This window comes from Equus quagga, chromosome 8 (assembly GCF_021613505.1).
Source record: "Equus quagga isolate Etosha38 chromosome 8, UCLA_HA_Equagga_1.0, whole genome shotgun sequence".
NCBI lineage: Eukaryota > Metazoa > Chordata > Mammalia > Perissodactyla > Equidae > Equus > Equus quagga.
This window is the reverse complement of record NC_060274.1, coordinates 10917820-10944112: the sequence shown is the minus strand read 5'-3', so window position 1 is coordinate 10944112 and position 26293 is coordinate 10917820. Positions and strand designations below refer to the sequence as shown.

The following is a 26293-nucleotide window of genomic DNA, read 5'->3' as shown; positions in this document are numbered from 1 at the left end:
CTAAAGTATGTTCGATGCTCGTTCCCCAAAGCTTAACCGTAAACCTTGTTGAGCCTCTATGTTCTTACCAGTGAAACAGGGATTAAGTGAACTGCCGTGAGGGTACGCTGCGGAGGTCCTCAATAAGTGTGTGAATTCACGCACAGTGCATTTAAATAAACCTTTAAAGTGTTTAAAAAACAAAAGCTTGTGGTCTTCCAAAAGTGCTCTTAGTTCCTGAAGTTGGGACACTGCGCCTCTATATGGCACCCAATTGAAGAAGAATCCCGTCGATGGCTTTCATAATTTCGTCACAGCCGCCTGGAGGTGTTCCTGCTCTCCACTAGTCCTTTCGTCTAAAAACACATTTCACATAAAAATAGATTCCACAGGCTTTTTTGGCATCACATTTTCAACCAAAGTTTAAATGCAGATTGTTTCACTTTACTTAGTAATAATAAGTTTGCAGACTATTTAATAATTTCCAAACTGCTTTTTTTTTTTTTTTATCTAGTTGTCATAATAATCTGGTGAGGTTTGTTGGTATCCCTGTTTTAGATTTGCAAAAGCGGAAACACAGTGACTTGGTTAAGGACACAGCTTGCCTTCAAACCCGGTTTTGTGCCCCAGATCTGAGCTTTTGCCCTGCACACCGTTGCTGTGCTGTGTTATGGTAACGCTTCAATTTATAGACACGTTTAAGTGTTTAGATCAAGGGTGGGCAGACTGTTCCAGTAAAGGGCCAGATAGTAAATATTTTAGGCTTTATGGGCATGGTCTTTGTTTCAGTTTATGAACTCTGCTGATGGAGCGCTAAAGTCGCTGTGGACAGTCTGTGATTGCAGGTGGAGGCCGTGTGCCCTATCGCTATGGACGCTGACATTTGATTTTCATGTCATTTTACGTGGTGAAATATTCTTCCTCTTTTGATTTTCTCCCGATTGTTTAGACATTTAAAAAGCATCCTTAGCCCGCTGGTCCTCTAAAAACCGGTGGTGGACCAGATTTGGCCCGCGGGCTGTAGTTTGCCAACCCTCAGTTTAGACCACGATGCAGACAGGATACGCTTTTCCATTTCAGGTTCCCTCCAGCTCTTTCACCCTCCCCTCAGTGAGCCATCTTTATTTACACAGCTCTGTCTTCTCTGGGATCTCGGCTCAAGCAGCAGTGCTTGGCTAGGAGCGTTTCAGGTCTTCAGGATGGGACTAGGTCCAGAGGGAGTAAGTGGATCGTGCAGGGTTGGAAATCCCATTAGCAGTAGAGCTTGCACATATTAAACCAGGCTTCTTGATTCTCCATACAGGGGTCTACTTTGTTTTATTTTCTTCTCACTGTGATTTAATTGTGTTTCTTCATGTTTTAGGCGCTCTGTCAATTCCTTAATTTTTCTCCCAAAGTTTTAAGTTTTAGTCTGGAGATTTTTTTTAATTACAGAAGGGTAGTACGTGAATGCGTTATATAGAAGACTCAGACGCTGAAAACATATACATTGAATATTTAAATTCCTGTTTCCTGCTTCCGCTTCCCAGAAGTATACACTCTTAAGTTAAATGTATTTTTTTCTAATCTGCTTTTTCTTTAAAAATACTGCGTATGAACATATAAATTAGATAAACATCCACATATAAGATCATGCTATACACATTCATGGCCTTTTTCTCCGCTGAAGCCTCTTTTGGGCACATCACAGTGGGACGGCTTTTTTCCTTGGGATAATTTTGTGTGTATTGGTTGGGGTACAGGTTGCCTTGTTATTATCTAAGCAGTCACTGAACAGTTGAAAAAAAAATGATGTCGTTTCTGCTGTGGAACCCTGAATCACTTTGGAATGTCATTGTCTTTTGAGGCCATTGGCCAGGAGGATTTGCCTGGCAGGATCACAACAGGGTCTTTAGGCCCCTTTTCTGACGCCCTCGGATGTAGTCCTAGGCTCCTGTGTCCCTGAGTGCTATTCATAACGAAGTTTCTTGCAAGGAGTGTGCCGTACAAATGCAGCCTCTCCCTCGATAAGATGCCTTCCCTTTGATGCCTTAGCCGCCCTGTCGTATCCCAAGGCTGAAGCAGAGGGAGACGTTTCAAAGTAATCGAATTCAGTAATTGAAATCTCAAAAGTAATTGAGAGAAGATGAGAGCATTTCCTATTTGGAGGGCATCAGCTGGATTTTTTTCCTTAAGTTATTTTCATTGTATCTAGTTAACTTTAGAAATAAGAATGAGGAGAACAGAAAGGAGAGCGTGGAGTGGTAGAATGTAGATCTGGAAATACTTCAGAGTTCTCATTCTTTTTTAGGTATGGTACTAAATAGATATCCTAGTCAAATGTGGGCCATAACTTTGTAATTAAACTCTCTTGAAAGAAGGAAGCCTTCATTGTGTTCTTGGCAGTCCCTCATGTGGTGTTCTTGCGAGCGTGGGCTCCAGCCAAAATCGACCGTGAACCAGAACAGCCCTGGTGCGAAAGTCAATCCTGGTAATTCTCTTACAGTTGCCATGTCGCAGGTTTCCCCTTTTACTCTCTTTCATACCTACAGTTTTTTCAGTTCGGCTGAAATTTAAAAGAAAAGTTTTAAGTATGCTAAGTCTCCATCCTTAAAGAACTCTTTTCTAATCTCTGTGCAACTACAAAAATTGAAAATAAAAACATTTGTATTGCTTTTTAATAAGGATTTATTCATTAGTGGTGCAAATTCTTTATTCATCCAGTTTTAAAATATAAGTTAATGTCCTGATCTCTTCTGCTCTTGTTTTTGCTTGATGAAAGAATTTTTTTTTTTAAAAACAAACTTTTAGAGGCACTAAAATCTTTGATTAAAAACACTGTTAAGGATTTTTATTTCATTGGACTTTGGGGGGAAATATCTTCAAGTTTGTACGTAGGAGTTTGTTTTATCTGTGTGACTAATTAAAGTTAATCAAAGTCCCGTGGCTGGGCAAATCTCTGAAATAGTACTTTTTGGAGATTTTTATTCGTTGTATCTGATTTACTCGATTGATTTGCTGTTACTCTTTTAAAACAGCAATTATCTAATAAAGCATTGGCCATCTCCTTCTTGGCCTCCTTTACGTTAATAAGCTTGATGCTTGTTCTGTGCATCAAGCTGGCAAATAAAGGCTCTGTGTGTTCATGCTCGGGACTGCTGAACAGCGTCAGGCCGGGACTGACCTCCTGACTGTGAAGAAATCGGCACATGAGCCCCATACTGAGTCTTCTGGTCTTGGCTTCTTATGCTTTGTGAAAGATGTGGTTGTTTTGTACACAGGATGTCATCATGGGCTGTTGACATTTTACTGATCCAGAAACCTGTGTATAAATTCAGCTGCCTTTATTTTTAAAAAGAAATCTTATAGTCAGAAAATTTTAGCCCTATTTTAATTTTGAAATCTAGATGAAGCGTCCTCCCTGGGGTGCTCCTTCACTGTTGCAGTATAATCTTTTCATATGATACCTGATTTAGTTGGAAACAAATTGGTAACTATGCATGCTTAAAGGAAGCAATTTAATAAACAGGATTGTAGAGAAACCTAATCAGAATTGTAAAATGATACCAGTGAATCAATTGCATTCTACAGAATTACTAGGCTGGTTGTAGCTTTTAGATAAACAGGTAGTGTGGGCAAATCTGAGGCTTCTGCACCATCATTGTCAAGAGCATTTAAAAATTTGTCTTTCAGGGGCCGGCCCTGTGGCCGAACAGTTAAGTTCACGCGCTCTGCTTCAGCGGCCCAGGGTTTCGCCGGTTTGAATCCTGGGCATGGATATGGCACCACTCATCAGGCCATGCTGAGGCAGCGCCCCACATGCCACAACTAGAGGGACCCACAACTAAAATATACAACTGTGTACCGAGGTGGCTTTAGGGAGAAAAAGGAAAAATAAAATCTTTACAAATTTGTCTTTCTCACTTAAAAAAACATGAAAAGAGGTTAACTCCCTTTTCTCTTAAGTTTATTGGTTCATTCAGAATTGGTTCAGAAGTCGCTTTCTCAAATCACTTGGACTGAGGCCAGCCAGGCAGTGGAGCTGGCTGTCGCTGTAACATGGTCTCCCAAATCAGGTCCAGCATGCCGGGCAAGGCCAGCTGTTCAGAGATGGCCAGGGTGTGTTATGTGGTCAGGTGGCATGAATGAGGCAGAGATGCAGCCCTAAACTTGAGGATTTAAGCAATCATTTTGGAAACCTTTATGACCGATAGACAAGGAGTAGGATTGGGAGTGAGGTGAAGCTGACAGTGACACAGGCTCTAACTCACAGACCCCAGGCTGCCTTTGCATATGAGGGATAGGCAACGAGAAGTCAACACCCCCCCGTTTTAAATCGCTTATCACCCTTGTCAGCATATATGCATGACTATTAATTAGCTGCCATTAGTTTTAACCACCTATTTTCAAGTTGCAATTTTGTACGCATTTTCTTATTTGGTGTCATTGCTAGTACTTCTGTTTTTTTTTAGACTTCAGGTTGACCTTTCAAGCATCTTTTAATTGTCATATTTATTTGATCGACAGACATATATTGTACTAGGTTCTGGGTATAAAAATAAGGTACCTACTTGCAAACTATTCTGTTTCATAGTCGAGGAAATGGAGGCCTAGAGAAGTTGGGTGACTTGCCCTTTCTCAGGCCCTGTAGCTGGTGACTGCAACTGGATTCCCACTCCTGTTCTTTCTCTGGTACAGTGTGGGGCGGGGTTTCCTTTATCTTTGTAACCTATCTTGCTGTTGAACTTGGCCTTTGCTGTTGAGGAGACATGTAAACAGAAAATTGCAACCGGACCTTCTAAATATTGTAATAGAGGTTTCCTCAAAGGACTCCGAGGCCACGGAAGAGATGGGTTTTTTTTCTGTCTGGTGATTTCAAGACAGACTTGACAGGGAAGGTGATCCTTGAGTCTCGGTTTGAAGGATGAGTAGGAGTTTGCCCAGAAATGGGAAAAGTAAAGAGCCCCCAGTACCTTCTGGGAGTCTATGTTTTAAGCCTTCCTGTCAGTGAAGGTATTGGAGCACCAACCCCAATAGTTTGCACACTTGCACGTCCTGCATCGGGGGAGGTCAGGAGCTGCAAGGTGCTTGCACGTGGGAGTGGGGAGGAGCTACGTGGAAAGCATATTATTTTTACTAAGTTGCGGGTTAATTTTCTTTTGCTGCGTAACAAATTGAGTGACTTAAAACAACACACATTTGTTATCTCAGAGTTTCTGTGGGTCAGAGTCCAGGCACGACTTAGCTGTGTTCTCTGTCCAGGATCTCAGGAGGCTGCAGTCAAGGAGGCACCTGGGCTGCATTCTCATCTGAAGGCTTGCCCGGGGAAGGCTCCCTCAGGCTGTTGGCGGAATTCATTTCCTTGAGGCTGTATCATAGCAGCTGCTTCTTCAGTGCCTCTGGCAGAGAGAGTCTTGGTTGCTGGGGGTCTTTAACTTCTGGGAAGGCCTGGACCTTCTTTTAAAGGGCTCACATGATTATATCGGACCCATCCAGGATATTGTCTCTTTTGATGAGCTCCAGGTCTGCTGGTTAGGGACTTTCATTACATCTGCAGAATTCTTTCATCTTTGCTATATTCTCTGCATTCGATGCAAGTCACAAGCCTCGTCCATACTCAAGAGGAAGGGACTGCACAAAGGGGTGGATATCAGGGGGCAGGAATCCCAGGGAGCCCTCTTAGAACTCAGGCGATATGTTACAAATCAATAAAAATAGCAGCGGGGTCTCTTAGTCAGCTCAGCCTGCTGTGATAAATACTGTAGACCAGGTGGGTTAAACGACGGAAATGTATTTCTGACAGTTCTAGAATTCTGATTGCCAAGATCAAGGTGTGTCAGCAAGGTAGGTTTCATTCTGAGCTCTCTTCTCTTGGCTTGCACACTTTACTGTGTGCTCACATGACCTCTTTGTGTGTGCGTGGGGGTGGGGTGGTGAGAGGGTGAGAGAGAGAGAGAGAGAGAGAGAGGGATGGAGGGAGAGAGAACGCCCTGGTCTCTCATCTTACTATAAGGATATCAGACCTATCAGATTAGGGCTCATCCTTATGAACTCATTTAACCTTTACTACCTGCTTATGGGTCCTGTCTCCAAATACAGTCACACTGGGGCTTAGGGCTTCAACATATGAATTTTGGGGGGGACATAATTCAGGGTACAAGAGTCTGCTATTCACAACTTGTTCATATCAAGGGATATTCATTGGAGTGGCTTGGACAGGAACCTAGTGGCTGTTGCAGACTTCTTCCCTAAAGAGCACCAGTCAGACCTGGGAAAATCCTGACTCCATCTTACTGTAGTGTGACCTTGGGCAAATTACCTAGTCTAGGAGATGATTTCCTTTAACCAAGCACAGTGGTTTGTAATACTAACTACCCTGCAGGGTTTTTGTTAGGATTGGTCATGTCATTTGTAAAGCACAGTGCTTGGCTCACAGTAGGTACTCATTAAATGGTGACTGTTTTATTGTTATATTTGTGCCTTGATAGTTCTTGATAGCTTTTTTTTTCTTTTTTTTTTGGTGAGGAAGATTGGTCCTGGGCTAACATCTGTTGCCAGTCTTCCTCTGTTTTGTATGTGGGATGCTGCCACACCATGGCTTGCTGGGCAGTGTGTAGGTCTGTGCCCGGGACCCAAACTGGTGAACCCCGGGCTGCTGAAGCAGAGGGCATGAATTTAGCCACCACGCCACCAGGCCGGCTCCTGTATATCTTCACTGTTTATTATCTACCTTAAATGCTGTGAATCCTTCCGTTTCTTCCAGCTGGAAGTTATAAACCTCAGCTGAACTCTCATAGGACTTTATTTTCCTCTGTCCTGGCATTTAACAAACTTATTTATAGCTTGTATTATTTATGTACATCTCTTATTTCCTCTGTTATCACGTATGTTTCTTAAAGTCTTGGGGCCATTTACGCATCTGCTCGTCCTTCATGGTGCCTTGCACATGAATATCTCTTCAGTTTAAACAGTTTTGAGTGAATGGATGGATATGGCCTCTGACTAACTTGTGTCCTCCTGTTTCTAAATCTTTGTTTCTTAACTTTTTCTAACTCATGCCTCCTTTTGATAAAAATACATTTCCTCACCCCTCTTCCAGGATTCGGATATATCCTCCCCAAGGACCAGGGCCCTACTCCCCACCTCCCTTGAAAAGACAGAAGCTAGGCTTTTCTTGCAAATCGTTAGCAATTGTGATTATTTTGTCACGCTCTACTTTTACATGGTATGTTATAAAAGCAGTCCTTTCCCCTTTTCCAAACATTAAATTATAGTCCGGAATATCCTTTTTCAACTGCAACCTCATGCCAGCCCTCGTTCCTGTTTGTATAGCATCCATCCTTTTTCCCCTCTGAGAGTTACTGCTCAAAACTGTTCCTGACATACTGTAGAATCCTGTCGCAGTGATGCTAGCATTAAATGTTTAGGTGAGGTCCCCACCCCCAGTGCACATGTGTAAGAGAATTCTCTGTCTTCCATTTATTCGGTTCTTTTGTAATAGAAGGTGTTAAATTGAAATGCGTTTGAATTTGTGAACCGTGTTTTCTGAAAGAATTGCAGTACGTGCAGCTTAGGGAGTGATCCTAGGCATTCGTTGCTTTCACAATGTCTTTCTTCCCAGAACTTCACGCACTTTGTAGACATTCCTTTATCCACACTTAGGGGATCCCTGTGAGCCAAGTAAAAATTGGAGATGTTGCTCTTACTCTGCCTGGGAGTAAAATGTGCCCGAGAAGTCAAGGAGGGGCCTGCCCTTCTAAGCCCCTCCAAGGTGTGTGTTCTGGAAAGACTTTGCTTTTATGTTCTCTAACCATGAATTTGCCACGTTAGCCCGCAATATGGGAGTGGGTACAGTGTCTCGATTAGCTCTCTTTGCCAAGCCAGCGAACAAAACACCTTGGGTCACAAGATAATCGAGCAAAATTCTGAGGGGCTCTTTCTTTTTCAAGGAAATCTGTGGCTGTACATAGGATTCAAAATTCAGTGTACTGAAAGGAGGGTAAATTACATCTGGTCCCAGAGGCGGGCTCTTTTAAATTCAGAATGACCCGTTTAAAAGAGGCCTATTTGAAATCGGATTGCATTGAATGGGGATTGTTTTAAATGAGTCCCCCTCTGTGTAGACTATGGGAATGATTTTATGCTTTTGAAAACAGCTTGGCTTTGTGTGAGGGTCAGTCCTGCTTTTATGGAATGTTGAGGCTGTGGAAATGCAGCTGTGAGCTGGGAGAGGGCAAGATATAGGGGCTTTTCCAGAACTGGGTGTCATTGCTTAAAAGGCAAATTAATGGTAAAGAAAAAAATAGAATCTTGGACTGGTTTGATGCCTACGTGGGTCCATTTGAAAATGTGCTGATTAGGTAATGCGATCTCACTTTTTTTTTTTTAAAGATTTTATTTTTTCCTTTTTCTCCCCAAAGCCCCCCGGTACATAGTTGTGTATTCTTCGTTGTGGGTTCCTCTAGTTGTGGCATGTGGGACGCTGCCTCAGCGTGGTCTGACGAGCAGTGCCATGTCCGCGCCCAGGATTCGAACCGACGAAACACTGGGCCGCCTGCAGCGGAGCGCGCGAACTTAACCACTCGGCCACGGGGCCAGCCCCAATGCGATCTCACTTTTAATGATAACTTTTAAAAATTCCCTCTTTCCTCCCTTCTTCTGTACTCATTGTAACCTTTTCTTTTACATGAGAAATACTTTTTAGCCTAATTTTTGTTATTGATTGCGATGACAGTTTTTAGGTGAAGACCCATCAGTTACCAACAGACCATTAAATGTGAAATACTGAGCAATAAATTAAATATAAAATGTGTGTCTGTCTAACAATAATAGATACTAAAATATTTTTGAAACACTGAATTGAGTATATGCTTGTGTGTGTTTTGGGTATGCTATAGGATATATTTTGGTATCAGTCATCAACTCCTAAAATTTCTGGTCATGTCTTTTTCTGAGAAAGTGTAAGAGAGACAGAAAGTGGGAAATTGAAATGGTTAGCAAGTAGTCTGCCAGTCTAATACAGTGCTGGTCTCGTCCTGAGATAGAGATTTTGTAACATAGGTTAAAATTTGACTCTAGTGGTGAATCCGTGCTTTTATATTCTAGTTATTGTTTAAGATAGGAAAACTCCTTCGTGCCCCAAGCCTGAATTTGAACGTGAATTGGTTTAGCAGAAGGGTGTGGCTGGGGAATGGGATGGCGTGAAACACTTCTCCTTTCTCGAGCTGAAGGGGTAAGGTACCCGCCCTGGTTTTCGTCCTTCATCCCTTTCACCCCTCACCCGTTTTTAAAATAGCAATGCTCTTCAGCCTGTCAGGATTTCATGTTGTGACACCCTACTCAGAAGTTATGACAGCGGGGTAATGACAGCCACTGCCTCCTGAGAATCAATCAGGCAATTAATTTTGTAAATGAAATGCTGATTATACAAAGCTTCACATGAGAGGCCCAGTGATTAAAATCAATTTAACAAATTGTTTCAGGTGGGACTTGATTAATAATTTGCTATAAATGCTAAGGATATATGACCAGCATACCTTGTGGTTCCTCTCACTACCCAGCTACGTGTAAAAATACCTTGTTGCTCTGATTCCTCAACTAGATATAAAAATCCACAGGTAAACCAAGCACTGTTAGCCTCTCACACAAATGGGGGAGAAGCCGTGTGCACCAGTGCACCCCCACACGCGCGTTTACCCTCTGGTTGGGATAGATCTGGCCAACAGTGAACATTCTGGAATGCGTTATTACATTTTTATGTCATCTGAGTTTATATTTTCCTGTGTTCTACTTAAAAAAAAATCATAACTTGCTCAGACAGGTTTGGGTACAACCAAGTTAAACAGGTCTTTTTTTTCTATATTGGACGTTTCAGATTTTTCTTATGCGAACATATATTATGAGTCTTAAAAAGTGTGCTTTTATATAGACATTTTCCATTCTTAGATGCGGTAACAGTTTTAAACACAGTTTGGGAAATGATGGTTTAAGAATATTAGAAGTGGTGATATTGTAGCATGGAAATAAAGAATGCAAATGGTCGGAGCATTGTAATTTGAGTCCAGGAGACCTTGCTGGAATAGGAGACACAGCGGGATGTCTTTCTCACAGCCATATACACACGTTTAGTCAGTGCCTGTTACAAGCCAGAGCCCGGCTCAGGGGGCGTAGATTTCGTGACTTGTAATTGACACATCTAGGAAGGCAGTACCGTATTATTTGGAGGAGGGTGGCTTGGAGAGGCAAAGGTTAAGGTGCACTTGAGTTTCTTTTATTTTGGTTTTTGGTTAATAAAATAATAGCAACAATATTTGTCCAGTGTGTATGAGAAGTTGGGGCTGTAAGGAGAATTAGGATGAGGAAGAGACACCACGTCCACCCTTAAGGGCTCCCTGATGAGGGAGACGGGCTCGGGGTCATAGTTCCTTGTGATAAATGTTGCACATCTACTGAGTAAGAGAGTTGCGGTGTACGCTGGGAGCCCTGAGAAGGCACTGTTTTATCCCGTGGTACTTTGCGGGGTGAGGAGGAATTTGTTCAGTTTCCAGGTAGCCAAAGGTTTGTGGGGTGCAAGGGCGTTCCACACTGGGGGTGCCGTAGGGCATCCGCATGGAGGTATGTAAGAGCACAGCCAGGTTCCGTGTGGGCTGACACGTAACAGGCGTCAGGGGTGTCACCTGAAGGTGAGCCTTGATTATTTGGATGTTGGACTTGTGGGTTTTGAATTGTTTAGACCCCTTTATAGTCCTCTCCCTACCTGATGACCTTCAGGGCAGTTGATTGCTAAGATTTCTGGTTTTAACCAGAGGAGGAGAAATATCTCCAATGGTCCGTGTTCCTTTTGCTGTTACCATGACAGTTGGAAGTTCTGGCAAGGAGGAGGGATGGTTCTAGAACAATGGAATGCTAGAACAGGAAGGGCTGGAAGTTCCTCTCTCCGTCCCTCGCTTTACCTGTGAGGAGCGGTGTGAGGAGTCGTGGGGCTCGGAGGAGCGACATTGCCCAGTAATAACAACCGCCAGCACGTAACTGAACGCTTACTGTGCACCAGGCACTGCTCTCAGTGTTTTGTATCTACTGTGTCATTAATACTTACAACAGTGCTGTGAGGTTGGAACTGGCGTTATCCTGACTTTCCCGAGGTGGAAGCTGAAGTTCAGAGAATGTACATGATCTGCCTAAGATCCCACAGGAAGCGGTGAGCCGGGGTGTAGACCAGGCAGCCGTACTCCAGGGTGCGTGTCCTTGACCCCACTGCACTGCCCCACAGCTCCCCAAGGTGCTGTGGCTGGACGGTGGCAGAGTTAGGCCCCTGGGCCCCCTGGGCCACAGCAAGCGCTTCAGCTGTTCTTTCGCGGACAGTGTCTGAACCCGCCACTGTCTCCAGCTGAGGCCTTGTGTTGTCAACCACAGTTTGGGGATATTTGTACTGAGATTTAAGAATCCTGGATATGTTTTCATTTGGGCAGTTGCTTTCCTTATTTTAAACCAGAGGACCTGACCCATGGCCCCCTGCCCTCAAGGCATTGCTCGGGGCTCATCTGTTTCCATCCTTTGTAGGGACAGCAGGGTCACAGTCTTTGAAACTTACAAAAACAAGCCAGGGAGAGTTCTGGGTTAAAAGATGGCACATTTCGCCTCTCGAAGCGCTGGTTTGAGACGTCCTGAGCGTCGAGGGTGATAACCTGAAAAGGTGATTCTCAGGAAAGGATCTCTATCAGAGCAGAGCAGAGTTTTTAACCCAAACGAGATAGATATATATGTATATATTTTTCTAATTTAAAAAATCTTTGTGGAATGGAAACTTCCTAAGAATTTTTAAGAAAATGCATATTTAGTATATGTTTTACCTTCAGTACTTTTAGGAAAAATACTGTAACCTCCACCCCTTCCCCAGTTCTGCCTTATCACGTGCACTTCTTTTTTCCGTCTCTGTGCTCTGTCTCCTAGTTTTTTCACTCTTATAGTCTCCAAGTGTCTTTTCCCCTAGTTTCCTCCGCACACGGCCCCCACCCCCTTTGGTTTTAAGCCTGCCAGAGGCCATGGACCTCGCGCAGTCAGCGGTGGCTGTCGGGTCTGAGGAGCTGCAGACCCCCTTGCAGATATAAGGGGTACTGATTATTGTGGTTTTCAGTTATCCTTGTCTTCCCTTTTTGCCCTTTTTTTTAGCTTTTATCTTGAAATAATTTCAAATTTATAGGAAAGTTGGAAGAATAGTGCAGAGAAATCCATATACCTTTTACTCTGATGCATCACTTTTTAACATTTTGCTGCATTTATCTATCTACCCACCTGCCTACCTGTCTATAGTGTATTTTCTCAGAATTGTTTCTTTCTTTCTTTCTTTTTTTTGCCGTAGAAGATTTGCCCTGAGCTATCATCTATAGCTAATCTTCTGTTTTTTATGTGAGCCGCCGCCAGAACATGGCCACTGCAGACGAGGGGTGTAGGTCCGTGCCTGAGAACTGAACCGGGCCATGCTGACCTTTATCCACTAGCCATCAGGGCTGGTCCCCAGAATCATTTGAGAGTAGGCTGCACACACCCTGCCCCTTTACTGCTTAATATGTCAGAGTGTATTTCCCAGGAGCAAGGTTACTCTCTCACACCCCTCAGGCCGTCATCACCATCAGGATGTGTAACCTTTGAGATGGGACTTCAACCTCCAGTCTGTGTTCTGATTTTGTCCACGGTCCTAACAGCGTCTTTAGAGCAATCTTCTTTCCTTCAGCGTAGGATCCGGCCTAGGCCTTGTGTGTTCATTCAGGTGCCTTGCCTTTTTCAGTCTATGAGATTTGACTGTATATTAGTCGTGTTAACTTTTTTTCTTTGAACAGTCACATTACAATATGGATCAGTATATGCTTGCATGTAATTATGGCTCTATAAAGATCTTTGATGGGGCCGTGTCTCTGAAAAGCATCTTTACGCCAGGTGCCCGTGGCCTGTGTATCAGCACGGCAGGCCCCTTTGTCCAGAGGTAGGTAAGGCAGGTGGCAAATTCATAATACTTATATTTGCATTTCCTTTAAGGCAATTTTAAAGTTGTTAATTTAAAAAAATTAATAAAATAGTTTGAAAGAGGCGTGATGGCAGTCATGGAGATTGCTGGGGACATCAGTAACTTCTCTGTCTTTTGGGTACCCCTCTGCTACAGTCTGGGATTGTTTATCCATGCAAATCACACACCAACAGCTTTGGAATGATTGTGGCTTTAAGGGAGGTATTATCTTCCCTTGAAAGACGGGAACACAGGCTCAGAGCACCGGAGTGATTTACGCAACGTTTCATGGCTGGTCAGAAGTAGGAGAGGGCTGTGCACGCAGGTCCACTTGATGTCAAACGTTGTGTTCTTCCCGTTGTACTAGAGATAGCAAATTGGTTTCTGCTCATCTGCAAAATCTGATAATTGGTAGTGGCTGCCTGTAACTCCACAGGGCGAAAGATTCTGAGGCTTGAAGGACTGGGGGAAACGAATGCTAGGATTGATTAGCACTCTCTCTCTTTTCCGCACATTAGTGGAGGGGTGGAGGTTTTTGTGATTATTATTAATAGTGATTATTCTAGAGTATACCTCCATGTAATAATGATGACAATAAAATCTATCCCTATTAAAAGCCTCTTATATGCCTATATGATCTCCAATTCTCTAACCGCTCGAGAGGGGTAGTGTTCTTGGTGTACAGATGAGTTCACTGAGGTGCAGCAGAGTGAATTAAAGTGGCCACTTTCTTCAGCATCACACAGCTAAAAGTGGTGGGGTTGAAATTGGACATATTCTCATGAGAGCTTCCCTTCTTGCTCGAAATCTGTCTTTAGATGGGAAATATACCATATTATGTCTCTTTCTTAAATAAGAGCCTGCTACTAGGTTGTTAGTAGTGACACATGAATATGAACGATGTTGCACAGAGATCTAAATTTTAGAAATTTTTAAAGCCATGATAATATTTTTTACAATTTCTTTTGGGTGGTGAGAATAACAAATCTCAGGGCAAATAGAAATATATTCCATTATTATTTTGATATTCCTTTTAGATCTAATTTACTTTAGAAATAAAAAAATATATGTATACTTTGGTTTGTTTATAGAATTATTACATTCTCTAAATTAAATTTAAAAGTGTAGCTCAGTCAGATAGTAATTTACTCATTGAATTGACTTACAAGCTGCTGAGCTTGGGGGATGAGGCAAATAATAGGTTTTGCCAATTTATGAAAATCAGGCAACAACTGGAGAACCAAAACAGCCTTATTTTCTGGCCTTATTTTGTGGTACCCAGATGATAGCTATAAATGGGTTTAATATTTGTCTTCTCCACTTCACTGTTCCTGTTCCTGTGGGACAGTCTAGTTGGGGAGACAGACATTTATCAAGTAGTCACACAAATAAATATTCGTGTGGGCTTTGATGAGCGCTCTGAAGGAAGGGCACAGTCTTCTGAGGGCATCCTGCCTCATTCTGGTGTTCAGAGAGGGCGTCTCTGAGGCCAGGCAGTAGCAGTGTGTTCTCCTGGAGGGCAGAGCTCCTTCTGTGTGGCGGGAACAGTGTCGTTGAAGGCCCAGTGGTGGGAAAGTGCGTGGTTTTTCTAGAGCCCCGCGGAGGCCAGTGTGGTCGGAGGGGGACATTTCCTGTTGGCAGCAGTGGTGGGTCCAGCTGCCCGGACTTTCTGAGGGGTTGGCTGTGGCGGAGAGGGAGAGGAAGGAGTCAGGATGTATCCTAGACTCTACTTGTACGTGTGGATGAGGGGTGTCTTCCCTAAGATCAGAAACAGCTGGGGAGGCTTGAGGCACCCAGGCAGGAATGTTGGGTGTCAGTTGGGTGCAGAGCCCTGGGGCTCAGAGAAACCAGCTGTGGGAGACACATTTGGGGGGACACAGGCTGGAGGAGGTCGTGGAAGCTGTGGCTTGCATGAATTTGTGAAAAGTGAAGCTTTGTCTGCAGTGATGCACGGCTCTTTACCTCTTGTACCTACTGGCCATCGAGAGGCCTGCATCCTACTTAGAGCCCTGCTGTTTAGCTGGCCGTGTGGTGTGGAAGGAGTCACTGCTTTTTCTATTCAGCAGACGTGAATCATGCCAGGCCTTGTACCCAGTGCCAGGTATGCAGAGATGAATAAGAGAAAATTTCCACCTTTAATTAACAGTGTGTTGGGGAGACAAGAAAATAGATAAATTATTGAGTGATTTTGCTCTGACTTCAATTTGCTAATTTGTTAGGAGGAAGAGAAAAAAGATTTGGGAAGCTCTTACTATGTGATAACTCCTGTGGTACCTCATTTAATCCCCCAGCAACACAAGAGGTGAACATGACTGCATTCTCTTAAAGGCGAGCCTGAGTTTACGTAGCTGATGAACAGTACAGGCAGGATTGACGCCCAGGTTTGTCTGACCCTAACCCCCTGCCTTCCCCGCACCCTTTTGTCTCGAATTCTAAGTGTTTTTCTAAACTTCGGACTACTTATTTTATTTATTAGAAAAGAAGGAGGAATTCGAAGTGGGCAAGAGATTGTCACCCAAGGCAGATAGGTCCACGTGCTGCATAATGAGCATAGTGAATATCGGAAGGGTGCTTGGACCAGGGGACAGGAGTCTCCTGTGGTTTCTGATGAAAACCTTCCTCCAAGAATGTGGACGCCTGGATTTATGTCAGGCTTTATGAATGGCATTGGTGGTTAGCCGAAGCCTCTGTCCTCTCCCTCGATGTCTTCAATATTTTTCTCAGTGCCATGGATGAAGACATGAATGAAATAGCTGTTGATTTAATTGGTGGTTGACGTCAAGATAGGAAATGCAGTTAATGTGTTAGATGTCAGGCTAGAACGATGACTGGAAATAAGCAAAATGAAGATGAGCAGGGGTAAAGACAAACTCATGCCACTAGAATCAATTAACCAACTATGTATTAGGAGGTGGGGGAGGTGGGGCTTAACCACAGCTGAGGGGGTGGGGCTGCTAAACTGCACAGAGAGCTGAGGCCACGTTAGAGCCAATGTAGGATCTGGGGAAAAGGAAACAGGTTCCTCCCCATTATACCTGTTGTGTTAAGTGGATTAAGATGTGGCATATTTTACTCAGAAAAGGCAAATAGATATAGCTGTCTTCAAATATTCTGCAAAAGGACCAAAGTGAGACCAGTGGGTGTAAATTACAAGGAACAGCTTTCTGTTACGTAGGAGGAAGAAATTCATAACATTTGTGGCTGTAGACACTTTGAGGGGATTCATACATCCGTCATGTATGGACCAATGAAGTTCTTTTTGGTTCTAAGATTCTGTGTTTTGTTGCTGAATCCTTTGTGAGGGTGTCTTAAGAATTGTGATCAAATGAAAATGTATTAAAGTGTTTTGGAAATGCATAGTAGATGTTGGTCATTATTTGAGCAGCCCAGGAGGGTCTTTGAATAAGTTTCTAGAGGATATTCTGTGAACCTCTGATACTGACATATGCTAAATTTGGGGTTATATACATCATGGATGCACTTTTCTTTTTTGAGTATCCCTGAGAGTTAAGAATCACAGCTTATTTTTTCTTTTAAAGATTTTATTTTTCCTTTTTGTCCCCAAAGCCCTCTGGTACATAGTTTTATATTTTAGTTGTGGGTCCTTCTAGTTGTGGCATGTGGGATGCCACCTCAGCATGGCTTGATGAGTGGTGCCACGTCGCGCCCAGGATCCAAACCGGTGAAATCCTGGACCACTGAAGTGGAGCTCGCGAGCTTAACCACTTGGCCATGGGGCCAGCCCCCCTTTATTTTTTTTTTAAAGATTTTATTTTTCCAAGAATCATAGCTTCTGATTGTTCTTTTTATTGGTAGCTTCTGGAAGTTACTTTATACATAGGTAACAACATATTAATATTTTGTGGCTAATCTTAATAATAAAAATCCAGTGGTATTTTAGATTTGGGGTAAAATTTAAAATGTTGTTAGGAAAAAATGTTATGCCTTCTACTCCTCTCCTGGTTAATGATAATGTATATGTGAAAAACAAACTTCTTTATTTAAAATTACACATCAAAACATGTTTATTTCAGATGAAAAGTGCACAAATAAAAATTCCCCATAGTCCCATTTTTACGGAATTGTTTTCTCATCCCCTTGCCCTCTTCCTTCAAATTTCATTCCATGGTTCCACAAAAATATATTCTCTGTATATTCTTGTAACTTGTTCTCTGTAACTTGCCTTCAGGAAACCAAAACCAAAACCAGCAATATTGACAGCGGTCATCTTTCCAAGTCAGTGTCTGAGTATTTTGGTCCCTCCTGCCCCTCCTTGCTCGCTGGGAATCGAATCGTGGTTAGAAGGCACCAATAATTTGATAAGTCTTAGACCCAGCAACAAAACAGCCTTTTCCAATACCTTAGAGTTCCACTTCTTGATCCTTCCTAGACCATTGTAGAATGTGGCAAATATTCCTTTATTGACAAAAGGAGAACTTACAGCGTGTTGATACCCAAATTTGAAGTTCCAGTGTTTTTGTTCAAATCGTAATAAGCAGGTACTATTGTGTCATTAGTACAAATAAAAAATAAAATGGTTTTAGGTGCTGCGTGGCATTCTCTCCTACCTCAGTCTCATGGCCATACCCACCTGGGCAGTGCAGTACTGCGGGCACTGGGGCCCTGAGTCAGGAGATTTGTGTTCTAGTCTCGGCTCTGCGCTAACTATACTGCGGCCCTGGGCAGGTCCCCGCCACTCCCAGCTCCGAGGTGTCATCTGAGATGAGGAGCTTTCTTTGATAATTGGATTCGGTGGCGGTGATGACAATGGTAACCGAGAATTTGGTATTTTCTGGCTTGAAGACAAATACGCGCACTTGATGAAATGAGGGACGATCTTTAGTGTCCTGCTCCTACTTTAATGCCATTAGGAGAAGAACCTGACTACGAACGTTGCATTATAGATTGTCATTAACACTACATGTGTCTTCTGCATGTATGTACGGAACCAAGCAGAAACTGGGTAGTGATTTTTACTTTTGATTTTTGAGAATGTTTTACTGTATGTGTGATCAGTCGTCATTCCCAAGGAGTTACCGAGTCACCACGATCATCGATGTCATTTGTGCTGTATTCCACGTGAGACATAGAAAAGCCCAAAGCATGGGCATTGCCATTTTAGTCTACTTAGGAGGTAAGAAATAAGACATGAAAAATCAAAAAATAGTCCATGAGTGAAAGAACAACACAGGGAGTTTAGAAGTCTGTTACCGCCCACATAGGAGAGATTCTGGGCGGATCCGTAGACAGTCACTGTTCCTGGGGGGTGGGGGAGGGGAGGGCGGGGAAGCTCCGAGGTCCTTGAACCTGGACTCAGTGAGCTTGGTTTCAGACAGGCAGAGAGGGAGCAGGAGCGTCCTCAGAATGAAGACTGGCAGCTCTTCCCTGCTTGTCTGTGCTGTAAATGAGAGTGTGGGTGAGGGGATGGAGGACGAATGCGGGACAGCTGTGTCCCAACCACCCCCACCCCACAGAAAGCCATAGTAATGTTTGCAGCCTGCCTGGGAAAAAACAGAGGCATTTAGAGTTATATTTAGACATCATCACAGAAAGGCAAACATAAGATTGCTTCATGCTGACAGCTGCTCCGTACAGGTCACTGTGGCCGGCTCTGATCGTTATCAGCCTGGCTTTCACATAGCTGTAATTCATGCACGGCGCTCTTGAATGTTTGACGTTGTTTTGTATGTGCTTTTCCGTGTCCCTGTCTGTTCCACTGTGATGATGTGTTCTGGCTCGTTCACATATTCTGTAGTTATTGAAGAGCTGGGTTGTTTCATTTTTCTGAACAGGGTGCTTCTGGATAAGGGTGTGGACCCACTCTGAATCCAGAGCCCATGCTGCCCCCTGGACCCTGCGCTCTCCCTTCACTATTAGAATCTGTAGCTTCAGACCCATTTGGATCCATAGCCCCCCTACCCTGTTCAAGAGAGAGTGTTCGAGTTGGAACAAGGTATAATTTTTAAAGCTTTCGTGTAAAGCTGTTGTCATATTATCCTTCAGAAGGAGTTTCACCACCACTCTATACCTCCTAGGTCAAATGCTCATTTATTCACACTGGGTTGCATTATTTTTGCCATTTTACAGGTAATGGAATATTACTTCAAAAGTTTTCTTTAGTTACTGGCTAAATAGAACATTTTCCCAAATAATCATTCAAAAGGGAAGAGTTTCTTTCCTTCTCTGAGCTCTTGTCTAATCCAGATTTATTGATATGATTATAGGTCAAGAAGATGTGATAGTTCCTCTTTCTGTGGGTTTTTCCAATGTCTTTCTTCAATTTGTAGTTTAAGGAATTGGGCTGAAAAAATTGTGAAATGCTATATTCATAAAGAAACTACTAATAAACTATCTCCTTAACTTGATATTTAGGAGTAAACACAATTACATAGATATCTTTATTATAAATACATGAGTAGGCATATTCTCAAAGAGGGTAATCAAGGAACGTCTAAGTATAAACATCAAGTCTATCTAAAGCGTACCAGAAGCATAAAACTAAAACTGAGTTGTTCTTTGACTTGGATAATTAAAAGGGCAATTGGAGTCCCAGGCCAGCCTCTGAAAACCTCTTTAACCTCCAGTACGGCCTTAACTGTGCCACCTAATGTGCCTGGAATCTACGTTCAAATTTATATTTGAAAAATATACATTGTACTCCTTATTTTAGTAGTCCTAGGGATGGGACACCTGAGGCTTTTAGAGATGTAAGCAGGCAGCAGTGGCAGCTTCCGAGAAGGAGATCCGAGAGAGAGAGAAAGTGTGTGTGTGTGTGTGTGTGTGTGTGTGTGATGTACAACTCACATGTACATGCATATCCAGAAGCTCATTTTGAATAAGGAGGAGTTACAAAGAAGCCGTATCCAGTAATCCAATTGCGTTAGAAGCCGAGGAACTAAACCGAGGCTAGTTATGCTAGGAGCTCTTTGAATGTGGCGGTCCACGTTGTGGCCCCCCCAGCGCTTGTCTTACTGGATGGAATTGAAGCCCAGACTGCAGCAGGTGGAGAACGATGTCCAGAAAGGAGAAACGTGTTCAGAGAGGTATTTGAGGAATATTCTTAATGTGGATGCTGTCTCTGATACAGCATAAATGTTATGTGAGAAATGAAAATGAGGATGCTCTGGAATCTATCAATAGAAGGATAGATGATAAAAATATAAAATCATTTGGGGTTAGATGTGAATATGAGAAGTGACTTGGCCGTTATGTTTTTTGGAAAAGCCTTAGATTTGGTCTTTGGCCTCTTTAAGGAGATCGTAGTAAAAAGCAGGGGTTGGCACTCTGCCCTTGTGCATAGTTAATGTTAAAAATAGAGCACACAGCAGGATGAATTTGGATTGTGGATGAGTATGTAATAAGAGGCCATAATGTGAGAAGGTTAAAATTAAGTAATTTGCACTGTGTAAGTATCTGTTTTCATATCTGAAGTCTCACCGAAAGGTATTTGATGCATTTTGAGAGGGACAGATAATCTGTGTATTTCATGCTTTCGATTTCCAGAAATCTCAGGATTAAGCTAACATTTTTGACATGGGTGCAAATTAACTGAATTTTAAGTAGGGCTGTCAGAGTCTATGGCAGTGATGAGACCGATAATACAAAACAATTTTAGTCACTGATAAGATGAATTTGCTGCACTGTTATCTATAGCATTAGAGTATAGACATTCCAATCATTTTCCCATTTTAAATTTCTGCTTTAATTAAGCTGGTTTTGGTCGTGCACTATTTAAAGTGAAATAAGTAGACCTTTGCTATGCCCTGGCTAATCCAGATTGAATGTGAAGATAGGGCTGCCTCAGGGCCCCGTATTGGAAATTTACCCTGAAATCTGATTTACTCAGCCTCTCTGTGGGCCAGTCACTCACTCTGCGGATTCTGAAATCACCAGCTCAGCCTGATTTTCACACTTCCGTAGAAAGTTTTATTTTATCTCTTGAAAGAACGTGTGGAAAATAATTACATTTTGCTTTGCTTAGGCATAAATTCTCATTTAAATCATACTGTGAAAACACAATTCTTAGTCCTCAATTTCAGCTTTATTACAACATAGCGACCTACATGTTTGTATGTGGAATTGTGAAGTCCGCACCGGTTGTGTAACGTTGGTGTGTTGTTGGAGCAATTTCTGTATTGTAAGGACAGACTTTTCCTTGACTGGTGAAGGTAGCCCCGTTAAAATTCCACGAAATTGTGAATTCTGAGCAGAACTGTTTGGCCTACACATATTTTCCTTCAGGTGAGATCGGTTCCTGGCAGATGGCTGTGAACCCTCAGGACTGAGCTCCTATAGGAAGGCCTTGTTGAAACCCATCCCAGACCCGACGTGGGGCTCCCTCCTCACAGAGCCTTGTGTGTCCGGTTGGGGTGTCTACTGCCTTGCTCTGTAATCTTCGTGAAGCCTGTCCCCTTCAGTGAGTTGTTCATTTCTCCAGGACAACCACTGCCCCTGCTTCATTTTTCTGCCTCTAGTGCCTGGCACCGTGCACGTAGTAGGTACTTAGTGAATGTGTGGTGAATAGATTCGTCAAGTCATTAAAATGACCACCAGGGTAACCCTCGGAAGGAAGAAGGGCAAAGACCACCTGCTGCCTTGGGGTCAAGTGAAGTGGGAGGGGAGGCCGGGCAGTTCTGGTAGCTTCCCCAACTTGGGTTTTGGGCATACACTCCTGGCGCCCCCCACCCGCCCATTCATGCCTCAGTCCCTTGTCTTCCGGTTTGTGCCTCACCTCTGCCCTGTGACTGCCCTTGCCAAACTCAGCTCTTACCTCCTGGTCCTCAAGGCTAGCAGCAGCTTTGAGGCCTCGCCTGTTGCACACCTGGGCTGCACTTGGCATGCCTGTTTTTGTTGCTGCACGATTCCCTTCTCTTCCGTAACACCGTCCTCTCTAGAATCTCTAACTACAGTTTCTGACCCTTGTTTTGGCTTCTTTGTGAGCTCTTTTGCCCCTGCTTTCCCTTCAGTGGTGATATTTTCTAGAGTTTTGTCCTCTCCCCGTTGTGCTCTGTTCCTCTATTCTTCCTGGATAAAGTTCTTGAGTTTTTACGTGGTTCCTATTGATTAATTCCTCCAGCATTTCTTGAACATTTCTTAGTGCCAGGTGCATTATTTGACTTATGTCCTGGAGACATAATAGTGAGTAAAACAGAAAGATCGCTGCCCTCCAGGAGCATATAGTATCCTATCTGTGCTGACGTCCCTATTTATTATTCTGGGTCAGACCTCACTCCGCAGGCCACAAGCTCATTGTGTCTCTTCCTTCTGGATAGTTTCCCGTGGATTTCCTATAGGGACCTCCAATTTAACATGTAGATTACTGTGGGCTACCCCCTACTGCCTGGCCCTTGGGGGAAGGTGGATCTCCTTCCCCGGCTGCACACTCTGCCTCAGCTGGTGTCCCATTGTCTGTTAAGACACCCTTGACTCTTGACTTCCCTCACTCTCTCAGTCTCCAAGTTGGGCTGCATTTCTGTCCTGTTACTTGAATCTGGGCCACCGCTGCTACGAGTTCAGGACCTCAGCTCCCCTGCCTGCCGCGCCAGCCCACCCTGGCTGCAGTCAGCTGCCTGAGGCCGGTCCTTCCCAAGGCAGATCTGACTCTAGTTCTCTCTGTTCAAAGCACCCAGAGGTTCATCCCCAGGAAAAATCTAAAGCCTTTAAAACGACATATAAGGCCCTCCCATGTACTGGCTTCTGCCTGCTTCCACTTCTCTGCAAATTCTCCTTCCCCTGAGTCTGAACTGCTTATGTTTCCTCATGCACCAGGCCGCTCAACTCCCTCAAGCTTTATGCTGTTGCTTCTCCTCTCCGCCCTCCCCACCCTGAACCTGGCTTCTTCCCATTTATCCTGCTAATCCTTAAGCCTTCCTGAGAGTCCCATGTGCTCACCTCAGCGTGAATAGAGTCTGGCGCACAGTAGGGATCAGTCTCTGGTTTAGGAAGGAAGGCAGGAAGGACGGATGGACGGACGGATCTGTGGATGAATGCTGCGGGCCTTTGTAGCACCGCGGGGAGGGACTTCCCCACTGCCGCACCGCTCCTTTGAAGCACCCAGGGCGTGAGAGCCTGCTGGAGGCCCCCCGGCTGCCTCTCCCGATGGCCTTGGCCCTGAGGCCCCTGGGCTGACTCACCAAGCCAAAAATAAGACTCAAAGTCTAGCTTTGAACTAGTTGTGTTTGGTGAGATGCTTACTTACATGGGGAGGGTGGCTTGTGACTCATAGTCTGGGTGCTTATTCATGCGCACTAGTGATCGTTGAAAATTTTTACCCTAGACATTCTGCATTATCTGAAATCTATCCTTTCACTTTCTGATGAGCTCTCAGACGCACTAACGTTTGATCAGGACTTGCAGACTCAGGTCAAAAATAAAGTAGATGTTCACAGAGTACTTTGAAGTCAGAAAGGGTTGCTAACCCCTCCGTATACTTCGTCTTTATTACTGGTAAGCTCAAAGGAGCTGGGTGAGGTTAACTATCATGCTGATTTCCTGTGTGCATAAAAAAGTTTCAGATGCAAATGCTTTCTCTGCTTTGGATGCAGAATCTTTCCTTATATTATTTACTCCGGATCCCTCTTAATTCTTAAAATCTTCCTAAAAATAAAAAAATAAAATGTCTTGTATACATCTAAGATTTTTTTTAAAAATGTTCTTCTGGGTTTATATCGGCAAGGTCATTGTTTTTGTTTTTTTTTTTTAAATCGAGATATAATGGACATATAACATTATATTAGTTTCAGGTGTACAACATAATGATTCGATATTTGTATGCATTGAGTGTTTTTACTATTTTCAAAAGGATAGTTGTGTTTTTAGCGTAGATGGTAGCATAACAAAATTTCTGCATTTGTAATAATAATGATTTACTAAACTTCCCTCTTGGTTTATTTCTTCCCAGGGCAGCCCGATGGATCCCATGGTGATGAAGAGACCTCAGCTGTATGGGCTGGGCAGTAACCCGCATTCTCAGCCGCAGCAGAGCAGCCCTTACCCGGGAGGTTCCTACGGCCCCCCAGGGCCCCAGCGGTACCCACTCAGCATCCAGGGTCGGACCCCAGGGGCCATGGGAGGAATGCAGTACCCACAGCAGCAGGTTTGTGCTAGTTTTGACTCCTACTTCCTCCAAATTGATGATAGTTTTGTGTTTGTCTTTTACTGTCTACCTAAGATTGGTATTGAGAGAATTAGGGGGCATTTTGCTGATTTTCTGCTTTTAATTTTCGTAGTTTCGTCAAGGAATCACAGGTACCATTTTCTTTTCTTTCTTTTAAAGAAGGAAAAGTGATATTCTTAGAACAAAGTGGACAAAATACCTGTTTGGTAGAAGGCCATTGTTACCAGTTGAATTTGAAAGATGGACCATGTCATCATTTTGCAGCAAATTATATAGATCTAAGCCTCAAAGTGAACTTGGCTTTCCTATATTTCTGATGTCGGACTGTGTCAGAGTTTGAGCTGTGAGTAGACTTCTTCAGGTGAAGTTTTAAGTTATTTAAAGGTCTTTCCCATGAAGATGGCATCAACTTTAAAAAAGATTATTTTAGTCTCCCAAAGAGTTACTTTGCTTTCATTTCTTACAATATTATTTCTTCTGTACCTTTTGAAAAAGTTTTCTGTATTTCCTCTAAGAGGATTTGATATGTATCTGTTTTCTTAGATTTTGATGAGTTTTGTGTTCTTACTTGAAACAAATAAGATTTTTCCTGCTCTTAAAAACGACCCAGTGTTTTTCTGTAGAATCAGATAGAGTTACCTTAAATGACTTCTACCTTTAATTTAACAGTAGTAAACCTACAGTCTCGTGGATTACTGGAGAGTATATCCTTGTTACGTGGGCCTGAGGAGGCATGAAATCTGGGAAAGACTAAATTAGATTCAGACTTATTAGGGTATTTAGTTACTAGGAACACCAGAAAGGCTTATTTATAAATTCCCACATCGTGCCTTCCCCACCGGGGGGTGTCCGCTTGGCTCCGTGTGTGTTACAGCCTGCAGCCCGGTCGTTCCACAGCGTTGCCAGTAACCCATTCCAGGGTTTCACGGTACTTCCGCTCAGGAAGTTCTTCCTATAGGTGACCAAAAATCATCTGTGGCAAAAAAAAACATTGAATAGAACTTTGTTCTCTTTAAAGTGGACGTGGAGAATGAGACATCATACTTTACACACACATAGCTGTGTCCGAAAAGTTCACAAATGAGTTGCATCTGAACCTTTTCTTTTAGAGAGCAAATATTGTCTTTCCTCTTTTTGTAAAATTTACTTGATTGAGGTTGCATTGGTTTATAACATAAATTTCAGGTGCACATCATTGTATTTTGACTTCTGTGTAGACTGCATTGTGTTCAACACCAGAAGTCTAGTTTCCATGCATCACTACACGTGTGCTCCTTGACCCCTGGTCTTTCCTCGTTATCTTTGTTCCTCCCCTGGTGCTATTTTTATTTTAAGGTGGTTGTAGGGAAAGACAGCAGTAGCCCAGCCTTTGAATCCTAGCTACTGGTTCCTTCAACGGCCCTCGTTATTGCCGGCGGTTCTCGCTTCTCCTTTATTGAAGATCAGCCGCTCAGAATTCTCACAGTCAGTTGCCTACTTAATTGCATTCTTAATTCTCTTCAACATTACTCCTTTCTTCCAGCAATATTTTGCTGCCTAGAGTGAAAATCTCTGGTTGAGGCTGCTACTGGTGAGAGGGAGATAATTTGTAAATGATTGAGAAGTAAGGTGAGAGTTGTGATTTCTCTCTCTCTCTTCCTTCTTTTGGTTTTAAAGCTAATTTGCCTTTAGTTGAGGGGAAGAAGACCGAGACAGCTGGCTGCTGGAGTCCTAACTCTGCCCTCTGGCTGATTTCATTTGGGGGCCGATAGTTCTCTGACGCCCTGGCCACAGGAAGAGTAGAGGCAGGAAGGTAAGAAATAGCAGGACTCGTGGGGAAACATACATGCTCACCAGTCCTTGTGTCTGCACCTTCCTTTCCACCATATTCTCCTGATGTGAAATTTGAAAGTCATTTCAAAAGGCGCTGTTGATGGTGAGTTCCTGGAGGCTCTTTCGTCTTTTTCTCTGAATAAGTTAAAGTCTTATGAGAGGCTTTCTACATGGGCTTAGTTTGTGATCCCAAAGCGGCTGACAATGGAGAGGGTGTGTGGGGGATGATTTGCTAGGAATATGTTTTTCATTCTTTTCTTCCCCACACGTGTAAGGCTAAACGTAGAGGACACACACACATAGATAGAGTAACCTCATTTTTCTTAGCTTCTTGGTGTCATTTAATCCCAGTGGCTCCTATATATTTTTGAAATCCACTAACTCTTGGATTGATTTGAAGGGACAAA

General features: G+C 43.3%; 1 protein-coding gene across 9 annotated transcripts in view; it reads left to right on the top strand.

The window, feature by feature from the left end:
* ARID1B (AT-rich interaction domain 1B) overlaps positions 1–26293 on the top strand; it is a 413283-nt gene that overhangs the window by 24600 nt on the left and 362390 nt on the right. For all 9 annotated transcript variants that reach the window (XM_046669908.1, XM_046669910.1, XM_046669906.1 and 6 more), the window contains exon 2: positions 23859–24053. In XM_046669908.1, the coding sequence (XP_046525864.1) occupies positions 23859–24053 (195 nt within the window). The remainder of the gene's footprint in view (positions 1–23858; positions 24054–26293) is intronic.